This window comes from Lactuca saligna, chromosome 1 (genome assembly GCF_052625555.1).
Source record: "Lactuca saligna cultivar CGN05327 chromosome 1, ASM5262555v1, whole genome shotgun sequence".
NCBI classification, from domain to species: domain Eukaryota; kingdom Viridiplantae; phylum Streptophyta; class Magnoliopsida; order Asterales; family Asteraceae; genus Lactuca; species Lactuca saligna.
In genome coordinates this window covers 87,684,291-87,709,421 of record NC_136417.1, presented here as the reverse complement: position 1 = coordinate 87,709,421, position 25,131 = coordinate 87,684,291, and the positions used below count along the sequence as shown (strand labels likewise).

Below are 25,131 nucleotides of genomic sequence, written 5' to 3'. Positions count from 1 at the left end.
ATTCAAAGATATACTTTTCAATGCTTGATATACATCAATAAAACTCTGGCCCAAATGGCATAGAAGACATGCAATTTCTGATTAACATATTGTTAGATTTCAGGCTTATAATCCTATCTAACCATTTGCCAATGTCATAGAATAAAATTCATTCTCTTACGGAGACATGCTCTACATGGACAGAGGCTATGTACCAGTACCAATGTGAATCTAAGTCCTTTCACTGATCACATGGTCAAAGGTATTACATTTGCTATAAACATAGCGAATAAAATAACACGGGAAAATAACCCGGAATAAGATCACTGAAAAGCACATAGCACATATAACACATAACATACAACTGTTCCTATATATTGAACTCACTTTAAATTAACCGGGGGTTAAAATAGTAATTTGGACAGCACTTCGGCTTTAAATATGACTTTCTATGTTGAAAACCGGGAGCTTAATTGAAAACCGGGCTCTGCAAAGGTAGGACTTCAAAACCGAAAATATAAATTTTTCGGGCTTCTCGGGAGCTTTGGGACATGTTTCGGGTGCTAAATTGATATCGAGGCTTCGGGGAAAGTCAAAATAGTGAATATATGAAATTAGGGTGAAAAAGTGTCAAAAATTCAAAGTTACCCGGGAAGGCTCGCAGCCTCCCTTTATATAGGGTGAGAGGGTTCGATCCTTGTGGCTGAGAAGGGTCTACATCGCAATTGCGAGGCTCGGTCAGGAGGGAGAGGCGTGGCTCATGCGAGCTTCGGACACTTGGCAGGAGAAGCGAAGGCCACGAGGCCGCTGCGAGGCTCGGACATGGCATCAGGAGGAACGAAGCACGTGGCTCGCATGCGAGAGGGGGCGGCGGTGGCAAAGCGAGGCTCGGACACGCGTACGATACGCGTCGCTCTTCGGATGCGCCACGAGTCGGATGACGCTGCTGCTTCGTGCGAGGTGACGTGGCCGGTACTATTCATGCGAGATTTCGTGGAAATTGAGCCCCGAACTTCTAAAATCCATAACTTTCGCATACGAGCTCCGTTTTTGACGTTCTTTATATGCACGCGTAGCTAAAGTTACGCTCTACAACTTTCGTTTAGACTTCGTCAGCTAATTTTGACTTTATTTTTAATATTATTATTTTTAACAGATCGGGACAGGAAAATCCGTTAAAAATTCATAAGTTCTTCATCCGACATCCATTTTCATCAGACTTTTTACTGTTGTACTACAAATGGCGAAACCTTTGATTCTCATTTAGGATGCATCGGTCAAATATCGCTCGATCTAAAATTCGAGTTTTTAGTTATCTATTGCTAAGTTGAAACTTCGAAAAATCATAACTTCCTCATACGAAGTCAGATTTTGGCGTTCTTTTTATCGAATTTCTCGGTTTAACGAATACTACGACTTTCATTTAGATCACTAAGGCTAAAAAGTAGTTTATCAAAAACTCACTTTTTACGTCATTCAACGTCGTGTCGGTTTTATCGCGGATCTTCGATTGGTCATAACTTCTTCGTTATAACTCGGATTTCGACGAGGTTTTCGCCTACAAGTTTCTAACGAGATTATTTACAACTTTCAATAATAAAATTTTACTTATTTAAAATTTTATATTTTCGCTAAATTTCACTATTTGACTTTTAATTGGAATCTCATAAGACTTCCAATATTTTCTGAGTGATTCTAAACATAATTTTACTTCATTTCTAGTAAAAACCATATGTTAGAACTCAACACTCAATTTCACGTAGTATTTTACAATTTTATTCATTACAAAACATGATTTCAAAACGTATATGTTCCATATGAGTCCTATTCTAATAGTGTTTTTTTACCATTAATAAGTTTTATGATATGTTAATAAAAAAGAATTTAATAATGTCATTTTACCATAAAAAAGAATTTATTAGCAAATCATTTTCCATAATATTCCATTATTGAACTCCAAAAATATTGGTAGAAATGTGGCATAACGGATTTGACAAGTCTACCGTGACGGCTTATGTTTTTCGTATTTTAAACCTTTTTTTGTTTGTTACTTATTCAACAACGCACCGCCGATCCATCTCTCCCCAAAACTTTTTCCAGTATTCTCTTTTCATCACCACCATTGTTTGCATCCTTTCATCACTTCCTTTTCGAATCTAAAGGTAGGAACTCAACTTTTCTCTCTTACACAATAAGTCGTTTTAATCAATCATCACCAGAAGTCCAAATCGAATTTCGTTATTTTATTTTACATTCAACCGACAAAATCGCATAAGAATCAATTGATTTTGTATGCTTTTGAGTTGTTAGATCTGCCTTTTCTTCCGATTGAAAGACTATTTTTGCTGATTCTGCAGTGGAGCTTGTTGTTCAACGATGGTGTTCTACAGAAGTGTTTCGCTTCTTTCTAAGCTGAGAAATCGTGTTGTAAGTTGTTTTTTGACTTTTTTTTCTTCATTTCTGTAGGTATTCTTGATTAATAGGTAATTTTTATATGATCATGGATGTCTATGCTTACCCAACGTGTTAAAAAATGACCTACATTTTACGCAAGCTTAACAATCAAAAAATTTATACTGTTGTTACGATCAACGAATTTCAACTACTAACTAGTACTTAATATGATGTCTAATTTGGTTAATATCCAAACAATATAGAATCCACCATGAACGACCTTTCTGATTTTTCAAGGTCAACATGTACCCTTTCATTTTAGAAGAGGGTGTACAATATTCTTTAATATATGATAAGTTTTTTGTAACTCTTTCTGTTCCTTCACTGAAGAGTATTAACATTAATTTAGTGAATCATTGTCTCTATGCACTCCATTAAGCATCATTTTTATGGTGAACATGGATCATGATCCGATTGTGTTTTTTTTAACAGGTTCAACAGCCTAGTCTGACCAATTCAGTAAGGTGGCTACAAATCCAGACCTCATCTGACCTTGTAAGTGTTGATTATCTTATTATTCTTCAAATTATAAACTAATATGAACTTAAATTGACAACAAAAGTCAAACTAATGCTATTTCATCAAGAACAAAGAGAACAAGCTTGTTCAATAAACACAAGAAATACGTAGTACATGGTTTATTAATTCTTGATTGAGAATTTGGATTGGAAACCTGAGTATAGTAATTTTTATATCCATGTAGGACCTTCATGCTCAACTTAAGGAATTGATTCCAGAACAACAGGTATAATTTCTACATTTATGGTTACATTGTCATGTTCTTTATAAAGAATCTTTTCCTTTCATTCTCTTTTTAACTTGTATTGTTTAAATCTTGTAACAGGAGCGCCTAAAAAAGATTAAATCAGAATATGGAAAAGTTCAACTGGGCAACATCACTGTTGATATGGTGCATAAATTCTTCTAACTTTGTTTTATTTTTTATTTTTCTGTTTTTTCATTTTCTTGATAAGTTCTTTTTGTTAATATCTACTTTCTCATATGTTACAAATATAAAGGTACTTGGTGGAATGAGAGGAATGACAGGTCTACTATGGGAAACATCCTTACTTGATCCAGATGAGGTATTATTCACTTCAATTGTCAATTGATACAACATTTTATCATGAGAAAATGTTTGTTTGTTTTTTTATTTAAAGAAAATGATTTTTTTTTTGATAAATCAGGGAATTCGCTTCAGGGGTCTTTCTATACCTGAATGTCAGAAAGTATTGCCAGCTGCAAAGCCTGGTGGAGAACCATTGCCTGAGGGTCTTCTATGGCTTCTTTTGACAGGAAAGGTAGACAACCTTTTTCCATTTTTTAATTGTTTATTATGTTTTTTTATTCATTTATATATGGTTAAATGCAAGAAATAGGAATTTACTTTTGCTTATTTGTTTTCTATAGCATCATACTTTTGTTTTTTTCTCCTACAACATTATACTTCCAATTTTTTATCATTGTAAAACTTCAAATTACATAAATATCCTTATAAAACCCATAATCTCACACACATATATATCCAAATACTTAGTTTGATCATATTTACTAATATTAAACAAAAAAAAAACACTATCTTTATATTGGTTTTTTTTTGTTATTAAGAAAATAATTAATTTATAACATTAAAATGTTACCCTTCTTCCACATTGCTATTTTCGACCTATTTACTTCATAAATCTTTACAAAATATTGACACCCACATTGAAAATTAGTTTTTCCATAAATTTTACCTGAAGAACAAAATTATTTAGAAGAGAATAAACAAATAAGTAATTTACTTCAAAAAAAATCTATCTAATTATAATTTATAGCAACTAAGAATAAGATTGCTTTTTAATTGGATGATATTGCTATAAGTTGATATATTTTTCAAATTACAATATGCTGTAATAGGAAGAAATGAAAGTATAATAAACAAATAAGTAAAAAGATATTTCTTGCATTTAACTCATTTATGTATAATATATTAACCTGTGTTATTTATTTATTTTTGGTATTTTTAAGGTTCCAACTAAAGAACAAGTGGATGCTTTATCCAAGGAACTTCGAAGTCGTGCAACTATTCCAGGTTTTCTGTTTTTTTCACTTCATATACTTTTTCTTTTTCATTATTTTCTTTAAGATAGTGTATTTCTATTATATGTAGTTTAGTTTCTGATTTCTAAATAATTTATCTTTTCTATTAACTATATTAAACTATTGCTAAAATCCATTTAATGTTGCAGATCATGTGTATAAAACAATCGATGCCTTACCTGTAACAGCTCATCCAATGACTCAGTTTACAACTGGTGTTATGGCTCTTCAGGTTTATATAAAACTATACTTTTTGGAGATTTGAGAATTATGGTTCAATTATTTATATAGTAATAATAATAATAATAATAATCCCTGTGTTATATATAAACCTCAAGTTACATTTCAGTTATACCTCAAAATGTAACTAACTACTAATTATTGTCTTAGGTACAAAGTGAATTTTCAAAAGCATATGAGAAGGGTATCCATAAATCCAAGTGAGTTTATTTGGAGTATTTATCTTGTTGAAAATTGAAATAACTTTTTTATTAATTAATGTAAATAAATATTATCCTGCTTTTATTTTAGATACTGGGAGCCTACATTTGAAGACTCTCTTTCTTTAATTGCTCAAGTCCCAGCTGTAGCTGCATATGTCTATCGCAGGTATATCCATATCACTATATATAGTTAAATAAGGTTTTTTTTTTTTTTTTTTTAAATTAATTGGTATAACAGGTTGAGTAAATTACACAAATGGTCCCTATAGTTTAGGGTAATTTGCGCGTTTAGTCCCTAACTTTTTTTTTTAACTCAGAAGGTCCCTACTGGTTGTTTTTGTTATGCGCTTGGTCTCTGTCTTACCTAAAAAGACTATTTTGCCCTTGATTTTTTAATTTATTTAAATAAACACACCCCCACCCCCTCACCTTATCTTACCTACCTCACCATTTTTCCCTATTTAATAGTCTTTTTAGGTAAGACAGGGACCAAGCGCGTAACAAAAACAAACAACAGGGACTTTTTGAGTTAAAAAAATAAGTTAGGGACCAAGCGTGCAAATTACCCCGAACCATAGGGACCATTCGTGTAATTTACTCTAATAGGTTAAGCACTTAATCTTAACAGCTATATTGATGGTTTTATTTTATGTAATGAAAATTTTCTTATGTAGCTATTAAGTTTGACTCTTTGACTTTTTTTTAAAGGATTTACAAAGGTGGAGAGAGGATACCTGTAGATGACACATTGGATTATGGTGGAAATTTTGCACATATGCTTGGGTTTGATGGACCTGAAATGCAAGAACTTATGAGGCTTTATGTTACTATTCATAGGTGAGAGATTGTGTCAAAATTCAATTTATTTTTATTTAGTTATATTGTTTAAATAAATCTATGCTTTAAATTTTATTGAAATATATATATAAATTATTGTAGTGATCATGAAGGTGGAAATGTCAGTGCTCATACTGGTCATCTTGTAAGCAAAGCATTTAACCCTTTTCTCAAGTTATTTAGAATGTTCTTTTTAGTTTTTTATATTCTGAAATTCAACAAACATATGTTATTTTTATTGTTAGATATAAAATTATTGTTTAATTAGTTTTGATTATTATTTAGGTTTCAAGTGCTCTCTCGGATCCTTATCTCTCATTTGCTGCAGCTTTGAATGGTTTAGCTGGACCCCTTCATGGTTTGGCTAATCAGGTATCTTATTTATTTATTTATTTTTAATTATATGCATTTTTTACACCTTGTTTTTGTTTAAGTTAAATGTGTATTTATGCAACTGTTCACCTTTTTATTCAACTTATGCAACAATGTATCATTTTCTTTATTGATTTATAGTTTTATACAACAATCCTTCACTTTCTTTAACAATTTAGAGCAAATTACGTGAATGGTCCCTATGGTTTAGGGTAATTTGTGCATTTGGTCCCTAACTTATTTTTTTACCTTGGAAGGTCCCTACGGTTTGTTTTTGTTACGCACTTGGTCCCTATCTTACCTAAAAAGGCTATTTTGCCATTGATTTTTTAATTTATATAAATAAGCACACCCCAACCCCACCCCACTCACCTTACCTTACCTACCCCACCATTTTTCCCTATTTACATAATAGTCTTTTTAGGTAAGACAGAGACCAAACGCGTAACAAAAGCAAACAGTAGGACCCTTCCGAGTTAAAAAAATAAGTTAGGGACCAAGTGCATCAATTACCCCAAACCTTAGGGACCATTCGTGTAATTTACTCAACAATTTATGCAAAAAATGATTCACTTTTTTAACAATCTATACAACTTAAACGAATTATACAAACCACATTTTAACAAATTTGTTGCATAAATTGGGGAAAAGGTGATTAATTCACAACCTTTCTCCTCCATGTTAATCAAAAAATCAAAAGTAGAATTATATTGTCTTGTTTTACATGTGAAGTGTAAAAAGATATTTATTTTTTGATTATTTGTTTTTTGTAGGAAGTTTTGTTATGGATAAAGTCTGTGGTGGCTGAATGTGGAGAGAATGTAACCACTGACCAATTGAAAGACTACATCTGGAAAACCTTAAACAGTGGCAAGGTAATAATACCATTTCACCATTTCTTTTAATTTTTAATTTATATTTAAATATATAAAATGTAGGTTGTTCCTGGATTTGGACATGGTGTTCTTCGAAAAACAGATCCCAGATACATGTGTCAACGTGAATTTGCATTGAAACACTTGCCTAATGATCCTTTATTTCAATTGGTCAGCATTTAATAATAAACTTATAATCTAATTATTATTATTATTATTATTTATATCATATCATATCAACTGTCTGACTTATATTAAATTAAACTTTTACAGGTTTCCAAACTCTTTGATGTGGTTCCACCAATTCTAACTGAGCTTGGCAAGGTGAGTTACTTTTTTTTTAAAGAAAAAAGTAAAAAAAAAAATTTAATAATGAAATTTAATCTGGAATTATGAATATATATATACAGGTGAAGAACCCATGGCCCAATGTTGATGCTCATAGTGGGGTGTTGCTTAACTACTATGGTTTAACTGAAGCAAGGTGAATAACTGAATATTCAACAATTTCTAACTTATTTTCATTTATTTCTTTACTATAATTTATAGCATCCTACTTTTAAAGAAATTTTCATTGCTATAATAAGAAAAAATTGAAGTAGGATGATGCTATAGTAGTTAATACACAAATATATATGAAATTAATTACATGGTTATATATAATTTTTGGTTATTAAACATTTTCAGATACTACACTGTTCTCTTTGGTGTCTCAAGGGCAATTGGAATCTGTTCTCAGGTTACCTCACTACTTTCAGTTATACTTCATTTAGTCCCCATTTAGAACAAAAGACATAAATGCCCTCCAAATTCTCATAATCAAATACACCCCTAGAAAGCTTGTCCATATGTGAAACGGACAAAATTGAAAGTTTTGATCCACCAAAAAAGGGTGGAAAAAGACGGGAATGCCCTCCATGTACTCGTTATTGAAAATAGACTTATGATTTTTGTTTGATTTTTTGTAGTTGATATGGGATAGAGCTCTTGGGTTGCCATTGGAGAGGCCAAAGAGTGTTACAATGGAATGGCTTGAAAACAAGTGCAAGAAGTGAAAAAAAATCTTTTGAGATTTTAAACCAAAAAAAAATATTTCCTTTTCATTTTTTATTAAATAAATGCAAATAATAAGAATTGCTGTAGATACGATACCATATACGGAAAGCCTTGATACTAGTCTTTGCTTATTTTAGAAGCATGCGGATAGTTTGTGTATTTGAGTACTATTGTATGGTTACGTGGCACACTTCCTTTGATGTAGTAAATTTACAATTTTATCCACATGTATTTGTATTTCCAGTTTTGCCTTGTGTGTAACACAAGGAAGTGGAAGTATAAGATTAAATCGTTATGGATTTTATGAAAGATGTGATGATGCAAGCAAATATTGCAAATATATAAAGAGGTTTTGGTTATAATACTCAAAACTCAAAAAAGTTATATGTATTTTTGAAAGTGTCTATTTTGATGCATTTCTCTACGTTGAACATGCTATTTATGCAACAATGTTTTATTTTTTTTACAACCGAATACATAAATGTGCTACTCTTTTATTTGTTATTTATGAAACAACTTTTTTTCTTTATGTCAATTTTTTTCTTTTACTAATTTATGTGACGAATTTTAGACGGTGTTTGAGGTTGTTTTTTGAAATAATTTATTAATTTATTGGTTTTTCAAAAATCTAATAATTCTAAAAAATACTTTGGTATCAAATAAGGACTTTAAAATGACTTTGGAACAACTAGAAAAACACTTTTTGATAAATAAGGATGAGTTGATGTTGTAAAAGCTTTTGGCTTATTAAAATTAAGATGACCTATATACCCCCCAAAAGCATACACTACTCCATTGTTTTCATAGCTTCTATTATTTTATTTTTATATGAACGTAATTTTAATATTATCAATGATTTAATAAAAAAATTATAAATTTTGCAAAAGAAATTTATACTATATATTTTATAAAAAATTATAATTTTTGTCCAAAAAAAACTATAAAATCTTAAATATTATATGTAAAGTAGTAAATGGTTATAAATACCTAAACATATCCTTTTTGTTCATTTTACATGTATAAACTAATCCAATTATTTTTTATAAAACAACTTACTAACATATAGGTTTTTACAACCATAAAAACTAATACAAACATTTTTCTTAAAAAAAAAAAAGCTTATTTTCATATCACTATAAATCAATAAACACTTTTGGAGTTATAAGCAATCCCAAACGCCCTGTTATTTACGTATTTATACAAATTTTCATTCTTTTACAAATTTATGTGCCAACTTTTAGTTATATAAGTATTTCTGCAATTTACACGAGTTATCCAACCTCAGCAAAATATTGCATTTCGTGGCCATAAAATGAAATTTCGTTGCATAATTCACATAAAAAAGCCATTTTTTTTTTTCTATTTATAAAATAAAAAAATAGTCTTTGGTTATTACATAAATGTACATTGAACCATTTTCTTAATTTCTACTCATTCAAAACGTATATCGTTAGAAACACATAGGTAAAAACAAACAGTTTTACTTAGAAACCAAAAGCAAGTGTGAGTTTAAAAATGTAACCAAAACCCATAACATCTCCACTTATTTTCCCCTATTTCAGTTCAATAAATATAATTATATCCCAAACAAATTATCATATTCCAAATCCAAAAGAAAAAACAAAACCGATTACTTTGAACCCTTTTCCTCCACTTTATCAATATCTTCAACAGATGCTGCAAAAATCTGCCTTTCATCAGAAGTCGCAGTGATAACAGGCATCCATACATCAGCAGTATCACTCAACAATGACATCACTTGTGGATCAGCAGCCATGGCTGATGATATCATCTCATCAACATTGTCTAACTTTGCAGATAATTTATCCAACTCTGAAGCAAGTTCTAGCTGATAATTCATCAAGAACATCATTTCGTTTCTGTAAGAAATGAAATTGGATATGAAAAATGAATCTACCTCGTCAAGAATTTTTGTAGACTTTGAAGGAACTTTGGTAACTTCTAATCCAAGGGCTTCGATTTTGGCACGCAATTCAACTTCTTCTTGGTTAGTTAATGATTCCACCTATACAATTTTCATAAGCACTTGTTAGTTCGATTAAAAATATGTGCACATTGTTTGTTTTGTAAATCGATCAAAGAAATTGGAATGTGAACTATGTTAAACGAAGCTCGCGTTTGTGTTTTAATGAGTTTATGAAGACGATTTGCATCTCAAATTGTGTGAATCGATCGAAACCCTAACAAAAAATCGGTAAATCTAGACTATATAATAAGTTAATAACTCCATGATCTCAAAAACAACCTAATCCACAACAAGCTTATTAGATCAAATCCAGACTCATACGACCAAAATCCCTCTATCTTTTCACAGCTACATCAAATACCAAAATCATAGAGTTGATCGAAATCCAGTAATTTGATGGTTCGAATTCGTATATTCTACAAAAGTGGCAAAATTAAAGAAAAAAATCCCATTTAATTGAGTTCATTAGAATGGAATAAATGAACAAAAGATCATTAATTTTAACCAACGGAATATGGGGAACTTCAGAATCGTCCGAGGAAAATGAAAAACAAAATCGGTAGATAAATTTTGGATGCTTTAACCTGTTGGAGGAGATTAGAGAGGAGGCCGAAGAACTGAGTGTCCGGGAGCGATGACGATGGCTTGTCTTCTTCACCCATTTTTCCTTTATTTTTCTGGTAATTCGATCTTATTCTACCTTTTCCCTCTGATGAGACGCAGGTCTGTAATCTGTTCCCTGATTTTTGTTCTATTTTTTCTTGTTTAAATTCATTTTATATATACATATTACCGGTTGTGGCCTTGTGAGAAGTCTTTTTACTTTTCGTTCTGCTTGCACACGGTAATGAAATATATATAAGTACTTTCTTGGAATGTACAAGTTATATATAACTACATAATTGATATATAAGTGATATAATCATTAAACTTTTTTTTCATTTTTTATTTACAATGAACTATTAAAACTGTTCACATTTTACCCTTATTACCGGTTGTTACTTAGATGTACTCGGCGAGTCAGGTCAACATGAACTGTTGACTCGAATGTTGACTTCTGTTGACTTTAGGGTTTGGTCAAGGCAGAGATTATGGGGACCATGGAAGGGTAAAATGGTCTTTTACCCATTCCAAGAGTTGAGAGAGATAATAACTTAGTTTATTTAGAGTCGTGATTTAAGTGTTGATTAGAGATAATTATCCTATGTGTTAGGCGGATGCTAGTTCGAGATTCGTGTACGACGTTATTCATTTGCTTGCTTACGTGGTGAGTCTTCTCACTATACTTACCTAGAGTGGTAATCTTTGTGTGACCGGAGGGTCTTATGTGCTTATATTGAGTATTGTGATATCCTGCATTATATCTTTGTGATTTATGTTGTGTACTATCCTGAGCTTACTGAGTTAGGACCAGAGGGTCCACTCGAGTTGTGGGACCGGAGGGTCCCACTAAGACACATTGTGTAACACCCGTTTATTTATTAAATAAATAAATTAATTAATGAACAAATGGTAGCCCTAAAATAAATAATTATATATGCATGGTGTTGGGTTCGAGGAGTTAATTGCCACATTTTTAGAAGTCAGGGGTTAAAAGTGTGAGTTCGGGACTCATTTTATAAATACTTATGAAGGCAGGGACTATTGGTTAATTATTGGGACTTAATAAGAAGAGATGTTGGGAGCTAAGGGCTAAATGGTAAATTTTGGATTCATTTTGTAAAGAGTTTTGAGGGCAGGGGTTAGAAGAGTAAATTTTAGATTTGGATTGTAAAGATTAGAGATGGGAGGGGCTGGAAGTGTCAATACTCACGAAGTTGTAAGGGACACGGGTATTAAACCTGTTACCTCCTCCATGCCAAACCCTAAACCTAGTTGCTATGTTCCAGCCGCCATCCTTATGACCCCTTAGCCGGTGCCGCCACACCTCCCGTCAACCGAGTTGTGTGCCATCAGAGATGTTTCCCCCTGACGAGTGCCAACGAACCCGAAGCAAGCCAAAGACTGATCGACTGCCTCGTAGCCATGGTCGGAGTCGCGAGCCAACTGCCAAGCAACCTCAACTGTCGCCGCCGGTGGGTGTAACGATCGATGAAGTCGCAATCTCGCTTTCCTCCGGTGCCACCGTTGTTGATGAGGTCACAAATCAACCACCACAGCTGTTGTAACTGTTCCAAATCGCTGCTATTGTTGTTCTTCTTCTTCTATTCATCTTGTCGCCTGCCGCCTTGTGGGTGGAGGAACTCATGGCGTTTCCTGTTATCACCGGTGAGTGATGGTTTGGTTCAGGGCTCGTGTGCAACGTGGGTGCGCTGTGGGGGAAGTCCTGTCGAGTAGGGTCGTGGAGAACCACCATGGAAGCCGACCATGGTGGCTGTCATCACAATATGCCGCCTACTGCCGCCAACGTACGACCCTAGATCGATGGAAGGATCCGTTTTCAAGAAAGTATGTGTGTGGGTGTTTATTTGCTCGAAAAGGCATCACCACCACCATAGGGTGGTGGCTGCCGCCACTCACCACCGTCGGCAACCAAGGTGGTTATGTGTGTGTATGTTTAGCTTAGTTAGTGGGTGTGTTACTTTGGTATTTTCATTGTAATTGTAACAAAAAAATGGAATAATGAAAGGAACTTGAAAACCACCACCTTAGGGTGGTGGCTGCCGTCTCCTGCCGTCACCGGCCGTCGTGTCGGGTGGCGATGTGCTTGTTTTGTGAGTTGACTCGATTGAGGATGTTTGAAACCCTAATGGGCCCAAAGAAGCTCAAATGTGCCCAATGAAGCTTAATGGACTCTAATGGACCCAATAAAACCCTAATGGGCTTAATAATATTTCCGTGGGCTTAATAGGCCCAATAAAGCCCTAATTGATCTAAAAGCCCAACAAATTAATAAATGGGCTAGTATTTGGGTTGGAAACCCTAATTAGGGTTTGGAAAACCCTAATGCCATCAAAACCCTAATTTTGGGGAATTAATCGAGACACACGGGACTTATTAATAACTTGGAATATTAAATAATAATCATCGGTGGAAATTAATCTAAGAAATATTAGACTTAATGGATTAAGTCCTTAATGGATTGAGCCCTTAATGGGTTAAGTAGGAAACTTAACCCTAATCATCATTTTATGTGAAACCCTAATTTTCACTTAGGTTTATTGTTGGACCTTTCTATTGGGCCTTGATGATTGGGTTATTAAATGGGCTATCCAAGATCAAGCAAAATGGTCTAGAGTAATTTAATGGGCCTAGTGTAAGGCCCATGTAAGGGGATTGGGCCCAAATTTAGAAAATTGGGCCATAGATGGGCCTAGTTTGGGCCTTAATGATTATATGATGTTGGGCCTTAGAATGAGACCATGTATAGGCCTAGGCCCAATTTGGAAAATTGGTCCATGTGTTGGGATTTGATTCCTAATTGACTTTGGGCCTATGGATTGGGCCTTGGGCTTGAAAAAGCCAAGCTAGGGGTAATTGTGACAACCCAAAATTTCCATTATGTACGAACATTATCAAGTCAATAGAAGTTAGAACAATCACAGTAAATTTTCAGACTTTTCCGAATAAGTTTGAGTATTTCAGGATTTACACTTAAGGAGATATCAGGAGAGTGGATGCACTAGAGTTTTGTGCAACTCTGTTATTCCAAAACTCTATTATATTAGAGTTTATTGCGTGAATAAAAATATTATCTGTCAAAAATCCCAGGACTATATATATGAATCTTAGAAATATTATTTCATTATTTCCAATTCCAACTAGAGAAAAGTCATTTTCTCTCTCACGGATCTTCGGGTTTTCGTCCCAAATCGTGAGTATCTCTCTCTAGTTGTATTATATAGCTTGTTAAGTGCTTAATAACATAGAAATCATAAAAAAACCGCAAGATTTGAGAGTTTACCGCCCAAGAACACCTTGGGGAGTAAACTCTTTTATAAGGGTAAAATGATGCCTAGTCCTTTCCCCGTGATATGTAACCATCTTAGGCTTGTATGTTAGTGCTTATAAGGCTAGAAATCACCCATGAACACCAAGAGTAAGGTGTTCACGGCCAAAGAAGTTCTTGGACCGTGAACTCCAAACTCAAGGGACAAAGAGTGCCTTAATCACTCCTAAAGCCTTGGAACAATAGCCTTGATTTACTCCTAGTTATTTAGGGACATTAAATCATCAAATGCCCATACCAAAGAGAGATTACGGCCGTAATCTCTTATGGTTTTGGTCCTTGGTCCGTGAACATCGAAAGGGGGTACCAAAGTGTGCCTAAGGCCTTCATTAGCCTTAGATAATTGTCTAAAACCTATCCTAGATGAGTATGGGACTTGAAAACATAAAACACCCCCTTTCTATATGAGTTTACGACAGTAAACTCAAAAGGAATTGGCCTTGGGGTCGTAAACTCCTCAAGGAGTGTATAAGTGCCCTAAACCCTTCCAAGAATTAATCCACCAAGTAGGAATGCTTCTAGGGATCATTTAGAACTTCAAAACACCAAATGACATTAAGCTTAGGAGTTCACACCCGTAAACTCAAGGGTTTACGACCGTAAACTCCTTGTGTGAGGTTTATTGGAGAGTAAACTCATGTGTGTGGTCCTTTGGAACCCCAAACTCACTACTCGGGTCCTACAACAACTTAGATGTAATCCTTAGGGCTAATAACACTTATTATAAGTGTTTAACATGTTCTAGGAGGTCTAAACAATTTCAATTAGTAGTTAAATCTAATTGGGTACACATATGTGTGATTATATGTTAACTAGGATCATAGCGTGTGTTCAAGACTTCACTTGACACCTAGCAATCCTACATCTTCAGTACATCCGTACCACTTACTATAGGTGAGTTCATACCCCTTAATCAATGATTTAAATGTATTTAAATGCTTTATGGGGGGAGGGGGGATACAAGTTAAATACTTATAGTTATTACATCAATCACATGTGATTAATAACTACAAAACTAGTGATTTCCTTATTGTTCAAATTGTTTATCAAACTGTTTTGCTTCAAACTGTTTTACAAGTTCTTATACTTATTAAATACATTTGCTTAAACTACTGTTTTATTTATTATCAATTGCATGTCTATGTATGTATAGTTATATAAGAAATGTTTAAAGGACTTAGAAAGGCTATCCACCCTATTTCCTTTTCGCGCTTGAGATGTGGTCTGGTGGGATATCGGGTACCCTTCCGAAGGTCGTTTAAATGTAGTTATATATCATGTGTACATATATAGTCATAAAAGGTCATTCCAGTTCATTCGGTACCCTTGGGTAACAAGGGTATACTTCCATGTTCATACGTACCAGTACATCGCTAGTAAGTTACCATAGGGGTAGCACATGAGGATACTATTATTACTAGAACAATGAAACATACAATGAGTCAGTTCATTCATGAATCAATACTTGCTAAATAGAGAGAGAACACTCATTACAGCTAATACACACAATACATTACTATACATGCTAGATAGAGAGAGAACACACATTACAGCTAGCACACACAGAACATTACAGTACATTACCATACTATTACATAGATATGTTTACATGATTTACGCTTACATGAGTACGTTTACATAGATATGTTTACATGAGTGCGTTTACATATACGATAATAGGACAGACATCATTAGGTGCTATAGCATAGAACGAGTTCAGGAACTAACTATACCGATGAATCATAACGCATTGTGATAGTTATATCGGGTATACATGATCATAGTAATGTGGATGTTCACGGCGTGCAAATATGCAGGAGTCGTGTAAAGGTCCCAAAATCCCTTTAATCGGGGGGGGGGGGGGGGGATCTAGCCATCACATTAGGCCTTATCCCTCAAATAAGGCAATATAAGTACAGAGGTAGTCACTTATTACAAATACTACAATACTTATAAGAATTACCCTAGACTTAAGGTAATTAGTACGGTTGTAGTACGGCATTACACCATAGTACTATCTCAATTTTCCCATTAACATTCACTTCGTGAATATTCACACGATGCACGGAAATGTAGAATCTATATTTTTGGTTAATGATAGTCTGAATTGGGGAAAACACACACTCTACCAAGAAACATACACACAGACACTAGATGCCTTGGTAGAAGGCTACAATTAGTAGGAAACATAGGGTTTTCTAGGAGAGTTCAAACATTATACAAAACATTGTACAAAACATCTTACAGAAACATTTTACAAACATTTTCATACAAACTCAGACATTAATATACTTATGATCTCACCAGCATTAAGCTGATACTCGCTTTCAAAATAACTTGTATTCTTAGGTCACCACTAGACAAGTACATGTGCCAGGCTTTTGAGAAGATGGAGTTCGTTCAAGACTCATCTTTTATTTTGATATGTATAATTTTTGGTGTCTATAAATTTGACAGAACACACATGTATGAAATTATATTATTAATGCAATGGATGATGTTGTTGCTTGTTTACTATTATTCATTGTTTGTGATACTGTACATGACGTCCTCCGCCCCAGAATGTTTCCGCCATTCATGGTTTTGGGGTGTGATAGTGATGTAGTAATTAGCCAAAGAATGTACGTATGGTTATGTATTGGGACTCAATTATTAATTGGGTGTTATTTTGGTGTTGACAGTTCGGGAATCTGTCAGCTAACAGCTAAGGTCGAGTCTGCGAGACTTCAGCAAGTGTGGGATTGTGTCTTCGGGACTTCAGCAATGTGAGGTGAGTTACCTTCCAGTAGCGGTGGGTCTACGGTCACAATGTCGGCCCACCAGTAGGATTTGTATGTTAGATGATTGTCTTTGTGATATCATTTAGGGTTGTTACTACCTGATATGTTATATGCTGGCATTATATGTTATATGTGATAGTAGTAGAGTTCGGTTGTTAGGACCGAAGGGTAGGTCAGACACCCCAGATATGTCTGACAGTATGTGATGATATGTTTATATGCTGACATGATATGTTATATGTGATAGTGGTAGTAGGAGGGGAATAGTCCCCAAGTTCGGTTGTTAGGACCGAAGGGTAGTTCGGACACCCCAGATATGTCTAATAGTATGGTTATGTTATGATATATGTGATAGTAGTAGTAGGGGGTGGAATAGTCCCCGAGGATCGGTTTTTAGGACCGATGGGTAGGTTAGCACCCCAGAATGGCTTGACATGGGTAGGTCAGCATCCCATAATGGCTTGATGCGGGTAGGTCGGCACCCCGGAATTGCCCAGCAGTATGTATGCTATGTGGTTGTATGGTATGTGGTATAATGGGGGAACTCACTAAGCTTTGTGCTTACGGTTTTCAGTTTTGTTTTCAGGTTCTTTTTTTTTTTTTAAAGGAAAGGAGCCTGCTTGATCGCAGCACATCACACTATGGTTTTCCGCAAAGGAGATCTTTGGGATTACACTCTGATATTGTTTTATGATAACATGTTTTGATTATTTCTACTTTGGTTTTGACATGACATGATATTATGGATGTTTTCTTAAACTGTTGGTTATATTATAATGTATTTAAAAATGAAAATTTTGGCTTGTATTTTTGGGATGTTACACATTGACCGGAGGGTCTTATTTAAGTATAGCCATGAAAGGCTAATGAGATATGTGTGGTATTTTGGGGAACTCACTAAGCTTCGTGCTTACCGTGTTATGTGTTATGTGTTTCAGGTACTTCTCAAGATCACGAGAAGGCACCGACTTGATTGTACACACACACGAGTTGGAGATGTGTTTTTGAAGATCCTGGATTTTGTTTTAAACAATTTATGAACATGTGTTTTGATAACTCAATATTTTTAGGGGTTTTGTGATTGTGTTAATGAGATTAAAGTGAATTTTAAATGAAAAATTTTTGTTTGAAAATTTACGGTGTTACACAGTGAGGCTTAGTAGATATAGTGAAGTATAAGTAATGCAAAAAAGACTCAACTTAGATCAACAAAGGGAACTAGAAACGGATGAAATGCGAAAACCAATGTTTTCTCCGCATAGTGAAAGTTGTTACAACCAATGATCGATATTTTCAACAAAGACGTGATACCACAGACAGACAAGGTCTTTCACCATTATAGAAATTTGTCGGAGCTATGCGGGTGTAACACCCAAAATTTCAAGCCAATTTTAAACTTTTTCAAAACAATTAAAACCATTTAACATTACATAGTTTGTTTCCAAAATAATAATTATCACAGTGTCCCAATTTCAAAACATAAAATTCATGACAGTAGGAGGAGTGGTATGATCATGCATTCGCCTTCCCGCGATCACCAGAGGTACCTGAAACAACAACTGAAACTGTAAGCCCGAGAGCTTAGTGAGCTACCCCCAAAATATCAGCCTCATATAACCATAATCATATCATGTCAACAACCGTATATACACACACACACACACACACACTCACACATGCACACACATATTAACATGCATCATGGGTAGGGGTGAGCGCGGTGTGGTTCGGTGCGATTATTAGCTAAAACCTCACCACTAACCACAAATGCGGTTAATCCATTTTCAAAACCGCTTGGTGCGGTTATTTTTGCGGTGCAGTTAGACAGTTATTTTTGTGGTGCAATTTTGTTTTTTCTGTGTTGCGGTTATTAACCGCATGGATTTAGTGCGGTTATTTTGTGTGGTTTTTAACCACAGTTTAAAGCTCAAACAATTTTAAAAGTTCAAACATATTACTTGTAATAATAATAAAAAAACCATAATGTATATGACAATTAACTTAAATCACAAACAATTAATATCTTAAAAATATCAAATCAATAGTAATTAACAATAAATTTTTTAAAATTGTCTAATTTCACCATTTTTGAAAGTTAAACATAACAAAAACCCATACTTTTGTTTTCTAGTATTTTATTCATCTTTCATTCATGAAACATGTATTATTTTTAATATTTAATATATTTTAATAATTGATAAAAAAAAAAGTTGTATATAATATATGTGGTGTGGTGCGGTTTTTTTTTTGCGGTTTTTGAAAACTAATAACCGCACCGCACCGCAAATTTGCGGTTTTTGAAAAACAGACAACCTCACCATCGGTTTTTATTGCGGTTACGGTTTATCGGTTGCGGTTTATTCGGTTTTTGCGGTTAATTTTAGTTGCGGTGTGATTTTTGCTCACCCCTAATTTTAGTGTCCACATTCCTTATTTAGTGCATTCTCTTTATTGGGCCAAGGCCCAACACCAAGTCCTTGACTTGAAAGTCTAAATATAAAGTCCATTATTGTCCCAGTTTACTAAATTGGACCCATCCTCCTAATTGGGCCTAAACCCATGATCCACTATCATTACCAGGCCTAAAAACCTTATTTACAGAGTCCATTAATGACCCAAATCCATCTAGCCCATTAACGGTCCAAGCCCGAAGTCCATTAGACAAAAGCCCAACAGAGGAGGTACGCGGGGCGTACTCATCCAACGTTGACCACCATCGGGGTGGTTGACCCAGTACGTTGGGCGTATTGGATTTACGCTGGGCGTACGCTGCGTTTTGCCATAACCTTATTAAGTGCTTAATGGCTTAAGTACTTAAGCCCAAACCTCAAATCCAGAGACCTATCATGCCTAGGATCCATAAAGTCATGAACTTTATCATTTTGGACGTCCATAAAGTTCTTATTGATTGGTCTTAATCCATTAAGACCTTATTTCTCTTGCATGGGATACATATAATAAATGGGACCTTATTTTTATCATTCAATGTCCCTTCAAGAGCCTGGAAGGACAGCTCTTTTCAACCAAATCACAACACACACCACTTTATGGCTTTTGGGACAAGAAGTGCTTCAAATAAAGTAAAATGATGAGATCTATGTATATATGCATAAAGTTTGGAACTTTATACCTTCTAGAGCTTCTTGAACACAAACTAACTTCAGATCTATAAGCTTGATCTCTTCCTCCAACTCTTGATGCAATGGTTTTCCTCTTTAAGCACTCAAGAACACACCAAAAGAACTTATCACACAAAAGGGGAGGCTAGGGTTTGAGAGAGACGAGTTTGATCAGTGGTGGCTGAGGTAAAAGAGGTGTGGGTGCTCATTATGTTGCTTATATAGGCCCCAAACCCTAAATATTAGGGTTTCATCCAGACGTTAGTACGCCTAGCGTACTCAAGTGTACGCCCATCGTACTAAGGCAGACTTTAATACGCTTAACGTACCCTTAAGTACGCGTGGCGTACTCTCTTTTGGGCCAAATTGCAAGTTTGGCCCTTAAACTTATATTGGCTATTCATTTTCAAACCCAAGGACTATAGTTGAGAAAGTAATGATAGAAGAGGGTTTGGAAATACCTGCGAAATCTCGAGACGTTACAGCGGGTGTTGGCATATGGGACATCAATAGATGCACATTATTATTGGATAGTATTATTATATAATTATTTCATTTATTGTATTTATTTGTACCTCTATTTATCTCCTTATTTGTAGGGGTATTTGTTGTAAATCTATTATATATAATCGATTCTTTCCTCATTAATTTATGAGGTTGATTTTATCACTTGTTATACACATGATGAATATTTGAGAATGAGTGAGACTATAACAAAGGATGCTCTTGTAAAGTTTGCGGAAGGTGTTATTTCATGCTTCCGTGAAGAGTACCTTAGAAGTCCTAATCAAGATGATTTGGCACGACTGTTCCATGTTGGAGAAAAACATGGATTTCCAGGTATGGTAGACAATATTGACTGTATGTACCGGGAATGGAAAAATTGCCCCACTGCTTAGGCTGGACAATATGCAAGTAGAAGCGGTATAACAACAATAATTTTGGAAGTTGTTGAATCGTATGACTTATAGATATATCATGCATTCTTTGGAACACCAGGTTCTGTAAGAATCGGAGTATAGAAAAAGCTTGAAAATTCTGAGAATTGTAGTTTTCACTTTCAAATTAAAGTATTTGGGTGGTACTCCCAATCTTTAATCGGATAAGAATTAGAATTGAGAGAAAACAGAAGAGAGAATGTTTTGATGTTATGAAGAAGAAGTGTACCAACCACATATTCGGATATGATCATATAACAAAAAAAACTTCATGTCTTAAAACTGCCACATGACAGTTTTATGTCCACAAACGGTCATAAACAGCCTTAAATCCGGGTCTAGAATATGGATCACAAAACCGGGTACATTTATCAAAAATCCGAATTTCTGATGCAATTTTAATATAGTAACATAATATATATAAAAAAATTTCGTAAATTTTTTTCGTGCTGACCAACCTGGGGCTCTGCCCCTTGGACCCCGCTCCCAGGGGCGCTGCCCCCGAACCCCCATTGGTTTAGGGGCTTCGCCCCTAAATAGCAGTATACTTTCAACAAAGACAAAATTAAACAAACGTGCATTCCACACCATACCGATTTGTTCAATAATTGTCAAAGTGAAATTGATCAACAAATTAACCCTGTTACACTTAAATAACATTAATGATATAAAATCACCAACAGGTTCGTGCAATGATATTAACGTCCTCCAAAGATTTCCTATTTTTAATGATGTCTTGGCAGGTCGAGCACCAAAGGTGAGTTACACTATGAGTGATCGACAAAATAATAAGGCTTTATATCTTACTGATGACATATATCCTTCATGGGCTGTCTTGTCAAGTCAATAAGTTCTCCACAACTTCGAAAAGACAAGTTGTTCGCTGAACATCAAGAGGCTGCTAAAAAGATGTTGAACGAGCATTTGGAGTTTTACAAGCTCGTTTTGCATTTCTTCATCGCCCTTGTCTTGTGTGGGACAAAGATATGATGGGTAAAATTATGATTGTGTGTATCATCATTCATAATATAATCGTTAAGAATAAACGACACACATACCTTCATTATTATGATCCATCAAAATTTATAACTACAGAAGACGAACAATCATTTGAATACTCTACTCAACGAATTACAGATCTATCAAGTTATATGACCAATATGACACAAGTTTGCAATAGAGAAACTCATAAAGTTTTAAAAGACGATTTGATTGAGCATATATGGAAAAAATTAAGTACTGAAGAATAATTAAGTAGTTTGCATCTTCTGTATCTGCAATTTATTTTATCTATTTTATTAAGTATTTTTCATAAATATAAAATAATTTTTTATCTTGTTTTTTTTAATAATTTTATGCTTAAAATAAATAATTTACTTGTGTCAAGATAAAATATTTATTTTTAATATTTCTAGTAGTTTTTAGTAAAATAAAAATAAAAATAAATTATATTGTTTAAGGAAAAATGAGTTTGTATTATGTTGCTAATGAATGTAAAAAATTAGATTGAATTGAGTTGTATAGATGAAAAAGAGAGAAAAATTAATTTCTTTTATAAAAAAACTGGGTTGTGTTGGATTGCTAATGGGTAGTCTAATAGGACCCGAGAACTCGTAATTATATTAACACGAAAAATCTAAATAAAAAAACAAAATAAATACTGTGGCAAGAACAAGGGAATTGGAGTTCAAAATACAAGCCAATAAAAGGAAGCAGACAATGAGTTATGAATCAAATGCATCGAACAAGAAGTCAAGCCATCCGTGAAATTTAAATAATTAGTTTTTCCTAATCTTCATGGTATACTTTAGTAAATATACATAGTTAGAGGTAATTTTGTATAAAATCTAAATAATTAGCTAGGAATCTGGGATAATCTCTCTCTCTGTCTCTCTCTTTATTATTATTATTATTATTATTATTATTATTATTATTATTATTTGTAAATGCATCCTATACGTCTCCTTCTTCTCTAATGAAAACTAACGACAGCTTGAATTGCCTTCTGGCTTCTGCCTTTGGTCGAATCGACTACAAATATTCATATCAACGATTCATACGTACATTGATTAATAATATCAATATATATTTCAAAAAGTTAAAGGTTCATCTACATTTATTTTATCAAGAAAAATAAAATTGGTCATGGGATTGTGTGTGGGAGAAAAGTAGGCCGATGCATACTAACCTTGGGTCGAAGGTTCTTATTCGTGCATGCTTCATGCATTTGCAAAAAATTGAAACTATAAAATCTCTTCAAAATTAAATATAGAAAAACAAAAGTTTTAAATTAAAAAATGAAAAATGGGTCGGAGGTGCATGATATTTAAGATTTAAGGATGACCATAAAAAAATAAGTATCTGTGCTTGTTTTCTTTTTTGTCAGTTTACGTGTATTTTTATCATTGACTCGTTGACTATAAAATCAATAATGCTGGCTTTAAAGTTTATAAATTCAGTCGATTAAAACTCAAAAACTCAGATACCATCATTTTGAAAAGACTAACTTTTATTACATATTTTATATATATATATATATATATATATATATATATATATATATATATATATATATATATATATATATATATATATATATATATATTATAAAGAAATAATCATTATATTAGACAAATCTTGGCTTTAAAGTTTATAAATTCATGCCTTTTCATAATATTTTGTCAAATATAATTTCCAGCTACCCCGGATGTGGTCTCCAACCATCTCACTATCAACCACGATGTCGTTTGTACTTCGGGTAGTCTTATTAGCCCAAAACAAGAAATAAACTATGCACAAGAATCTAACAAATTTGTTTGGTTTGCGCAATTGACATAATTTATAATGGACTATGAAAATATACCACTTATATTATGACTTATTATATTTTGGTCTATAGTTGTTATATTCTATGATATTTATAGTTATAATAAACAATAATAAATAAAATATTACTTTGTTATTATATATTATTAATTTTGATATCAACGGCATTTTTATTATATATTTTTATTGCTACAGATAACTAATTTTAGAAAGAAAAAAAAAATCACTCGTTAATATTATTATAAAATGGTAAGTGGAGAGGATAGATGATTGTGACATTAGTGATGTATGATGTATCTTAAGAAATCAAATTATTAAATTTCTTTACGATTTTATTTTTAGTATGATATAAAATCATAATAACTCTTTGATATATGTGGTTTTGTCACTGTATTTATACGTTTATTACCAAAAACCTTTGGTTTCATTCAAAATTCGCCAAATAAAATATCTTTTGTGGTTATACACATTAATTTTTTTTAATTGTAAACTACATATATTTTCATACTTATATCCTTTATATTACTTTTATCCAACTTTACGTATTATTAAAATGAAAAGACCGACGTAATCTTAATAATATTATCTTTGTTTAAAAGTTCTTTTGCTTTAAGAACAATTTTGTTTTAATATTCGGATGGAAATCTTCAATTCACCTATATTTTTTAATCATTCATTTTGTAATTCCATAAAGCAAATTTCTTAAACTTCTATTGAATAAAATATAATAATATAGAATATGATGATATATATTATTATTTATTTATAACTTGTTTTCTATGTTTTATCATATTTACTAGTTACATTCGTTTACATACCGTTTTCTTTTAAATATTTTTTTTTTTTATTCCATACAATATTGAAGTAAAATTAACATGTGGTTGCTCTCATTGATTACGGTTATCCCTACATTAATAAAAGAATAGTTTTAATATCCTTTTGTCATGTATCACTCTAATACAACTCCATTAATATTATGTCATGTGTTAGAAAGATATATTAGGCAAATTACTATCACAATTAATGAGGTTGATGTTTTAAATAATAGATTTTAAAATTATTATAGAAACATTTACTTTTTTAATTATATGTTAAATTTGAAGTTATAATTAACTTTAAAATTTGGTATATCTCTTAATTAATAATTTATTTAAAATAATTGATTAATAATTATAAATTTTTGCTATGAAAATTGAATTAGTTTTATAACCATGATTTTCCACGGGTTATAAACTAGTTAATTAATTTAACAAAGATAATATTTTGATTCTTTTACGGTTTAACCATTACTTTTTTTTTATTTCAATCAATAAAAGTTATATATATATATATATATATATATATATATATATATATATATATATATATAGAGAGAGAGAGAGAGAGAGAGAGAGAGAGAATTAGGTTCAAATGTTTCCAGCAAGTATAGTGTGC

General features: G+C 33.1%; 2 protein-coding genes across 2 annotated transcripts; one reads left to right on the top strand and one right to left on the bottom strand.

Moving 5' to 3' along the window:
• The first annotated feature begins 2,001 nt into the window (after window positions 1–2,001).
• On the top strand, window positions 2,002–8,323 carry ATCS (Citrate synthase family protein). Its single transcript, XM_078988896.1, has 20 exons — window positions 2,002–2,141; window positions 2,337–2,406; window positions 2,866–2,928; window positions 3,137–3,178; window positions 3,278–3,343; window positions 3,453–3,518; window positions 3,621–3,734; window positions 4,444–4,507; window positions 4,665–4,747; window positions 4,906–4,955; window positions 5,047–5,124; window positions 5,667–5,795; window positions 5,898–5,940; window positions 6,081–6,167; window positions 6,941–7,042; window positions 7,106–7,213; window positions 7,316–7,366; window positions 7,453–7,526; window positions 7,730–7,781; window positions 8,011–8,323. The coding sequence occupies exons 2-20, from the start codon at window positions 2,356–2,358 to the stop codon at window positions 8,095–8,097; spliced, it is 1,410 nt and encodes a 469-aa protein (XP_078845022.1). The 5' UTR covers window positions 2,002–2,141; window positions 2,337–2,355; the 3' UTR covers window positions 8,098–8,323.
• Window positions 8,324–9,561: 1,238 nt separating this feature from the next.
• Window positions 9,562–10,853, bottom strand: LOC145041000 (ecotropic viral integration site protein). The gene is made up of 3 exons (XM_078988888.1): window positions 10,670–10,853; window positions 10,017–10,124; window positions 9,562–9,947 (listed from the first exon to the last, which is right to left on the bottom strand). The coding sequence occupies exons 1-3, from the start codon at window positions 10,745–10,747 to the stop codon at window positions 9,729–9,731; spliced, it is 405 nt and encodes a 134-aa protein (XP_078845014.1). The 5' UTR covers window positions 10,748–10,853; the 3' UTR covers window positions 9,562–9,728.
• Between the last annotated feature and the right edge of the window lie 14,278 nt (window positions 10,854–25,131).

Excerpts from the sequence above, each read along its gene's own strand:
- ATCS (XM_078988896.1), top strand. The coding sequence starts at position 2,356 with ATGGTGTTCTACAGAAGTGTTTCGCTTCTTTCTAAGCTGAGAAATCGT. Across the intron at positions 3,344-3,452 it reads GCAACATCACTGTTGATATG|GTACTTGGTGGAATGAGAGG; the intron begins GTGCATAAATTC and ends ACAAATATAAAG. Across the intron at positions 4,956-5,046 it reads AAGGGTATCCATAAATCCAA|ATACTGGGAGCCTACATTTG; the intron begins GTGAGTTTATTT and ends CTTTTATTTTAG.
- LOC145041000 (XM_078988888.1), bottom strand. The coding sequence starts at position 10,747 with ATGGGTGAAGAAGACAAGCCATCGTCATCGCTCCCGGACACTCAGTTC. Across the intron at positions 10,125-10,669 it reads TCTCTAATCTCCTCCAACAG|GTGGAATCATTAACTAACCA; the intron begins GTTAAAGCATCC and ends AAAATTGTATAG. Across the intron at positions 9,948-10,016 it reads CTACAAAAATTCTTGACGAG|CTAGAACTTGCTTCAGAGTT; the intron begins GTAGATTCATTT and ends ATGAATTATCAG.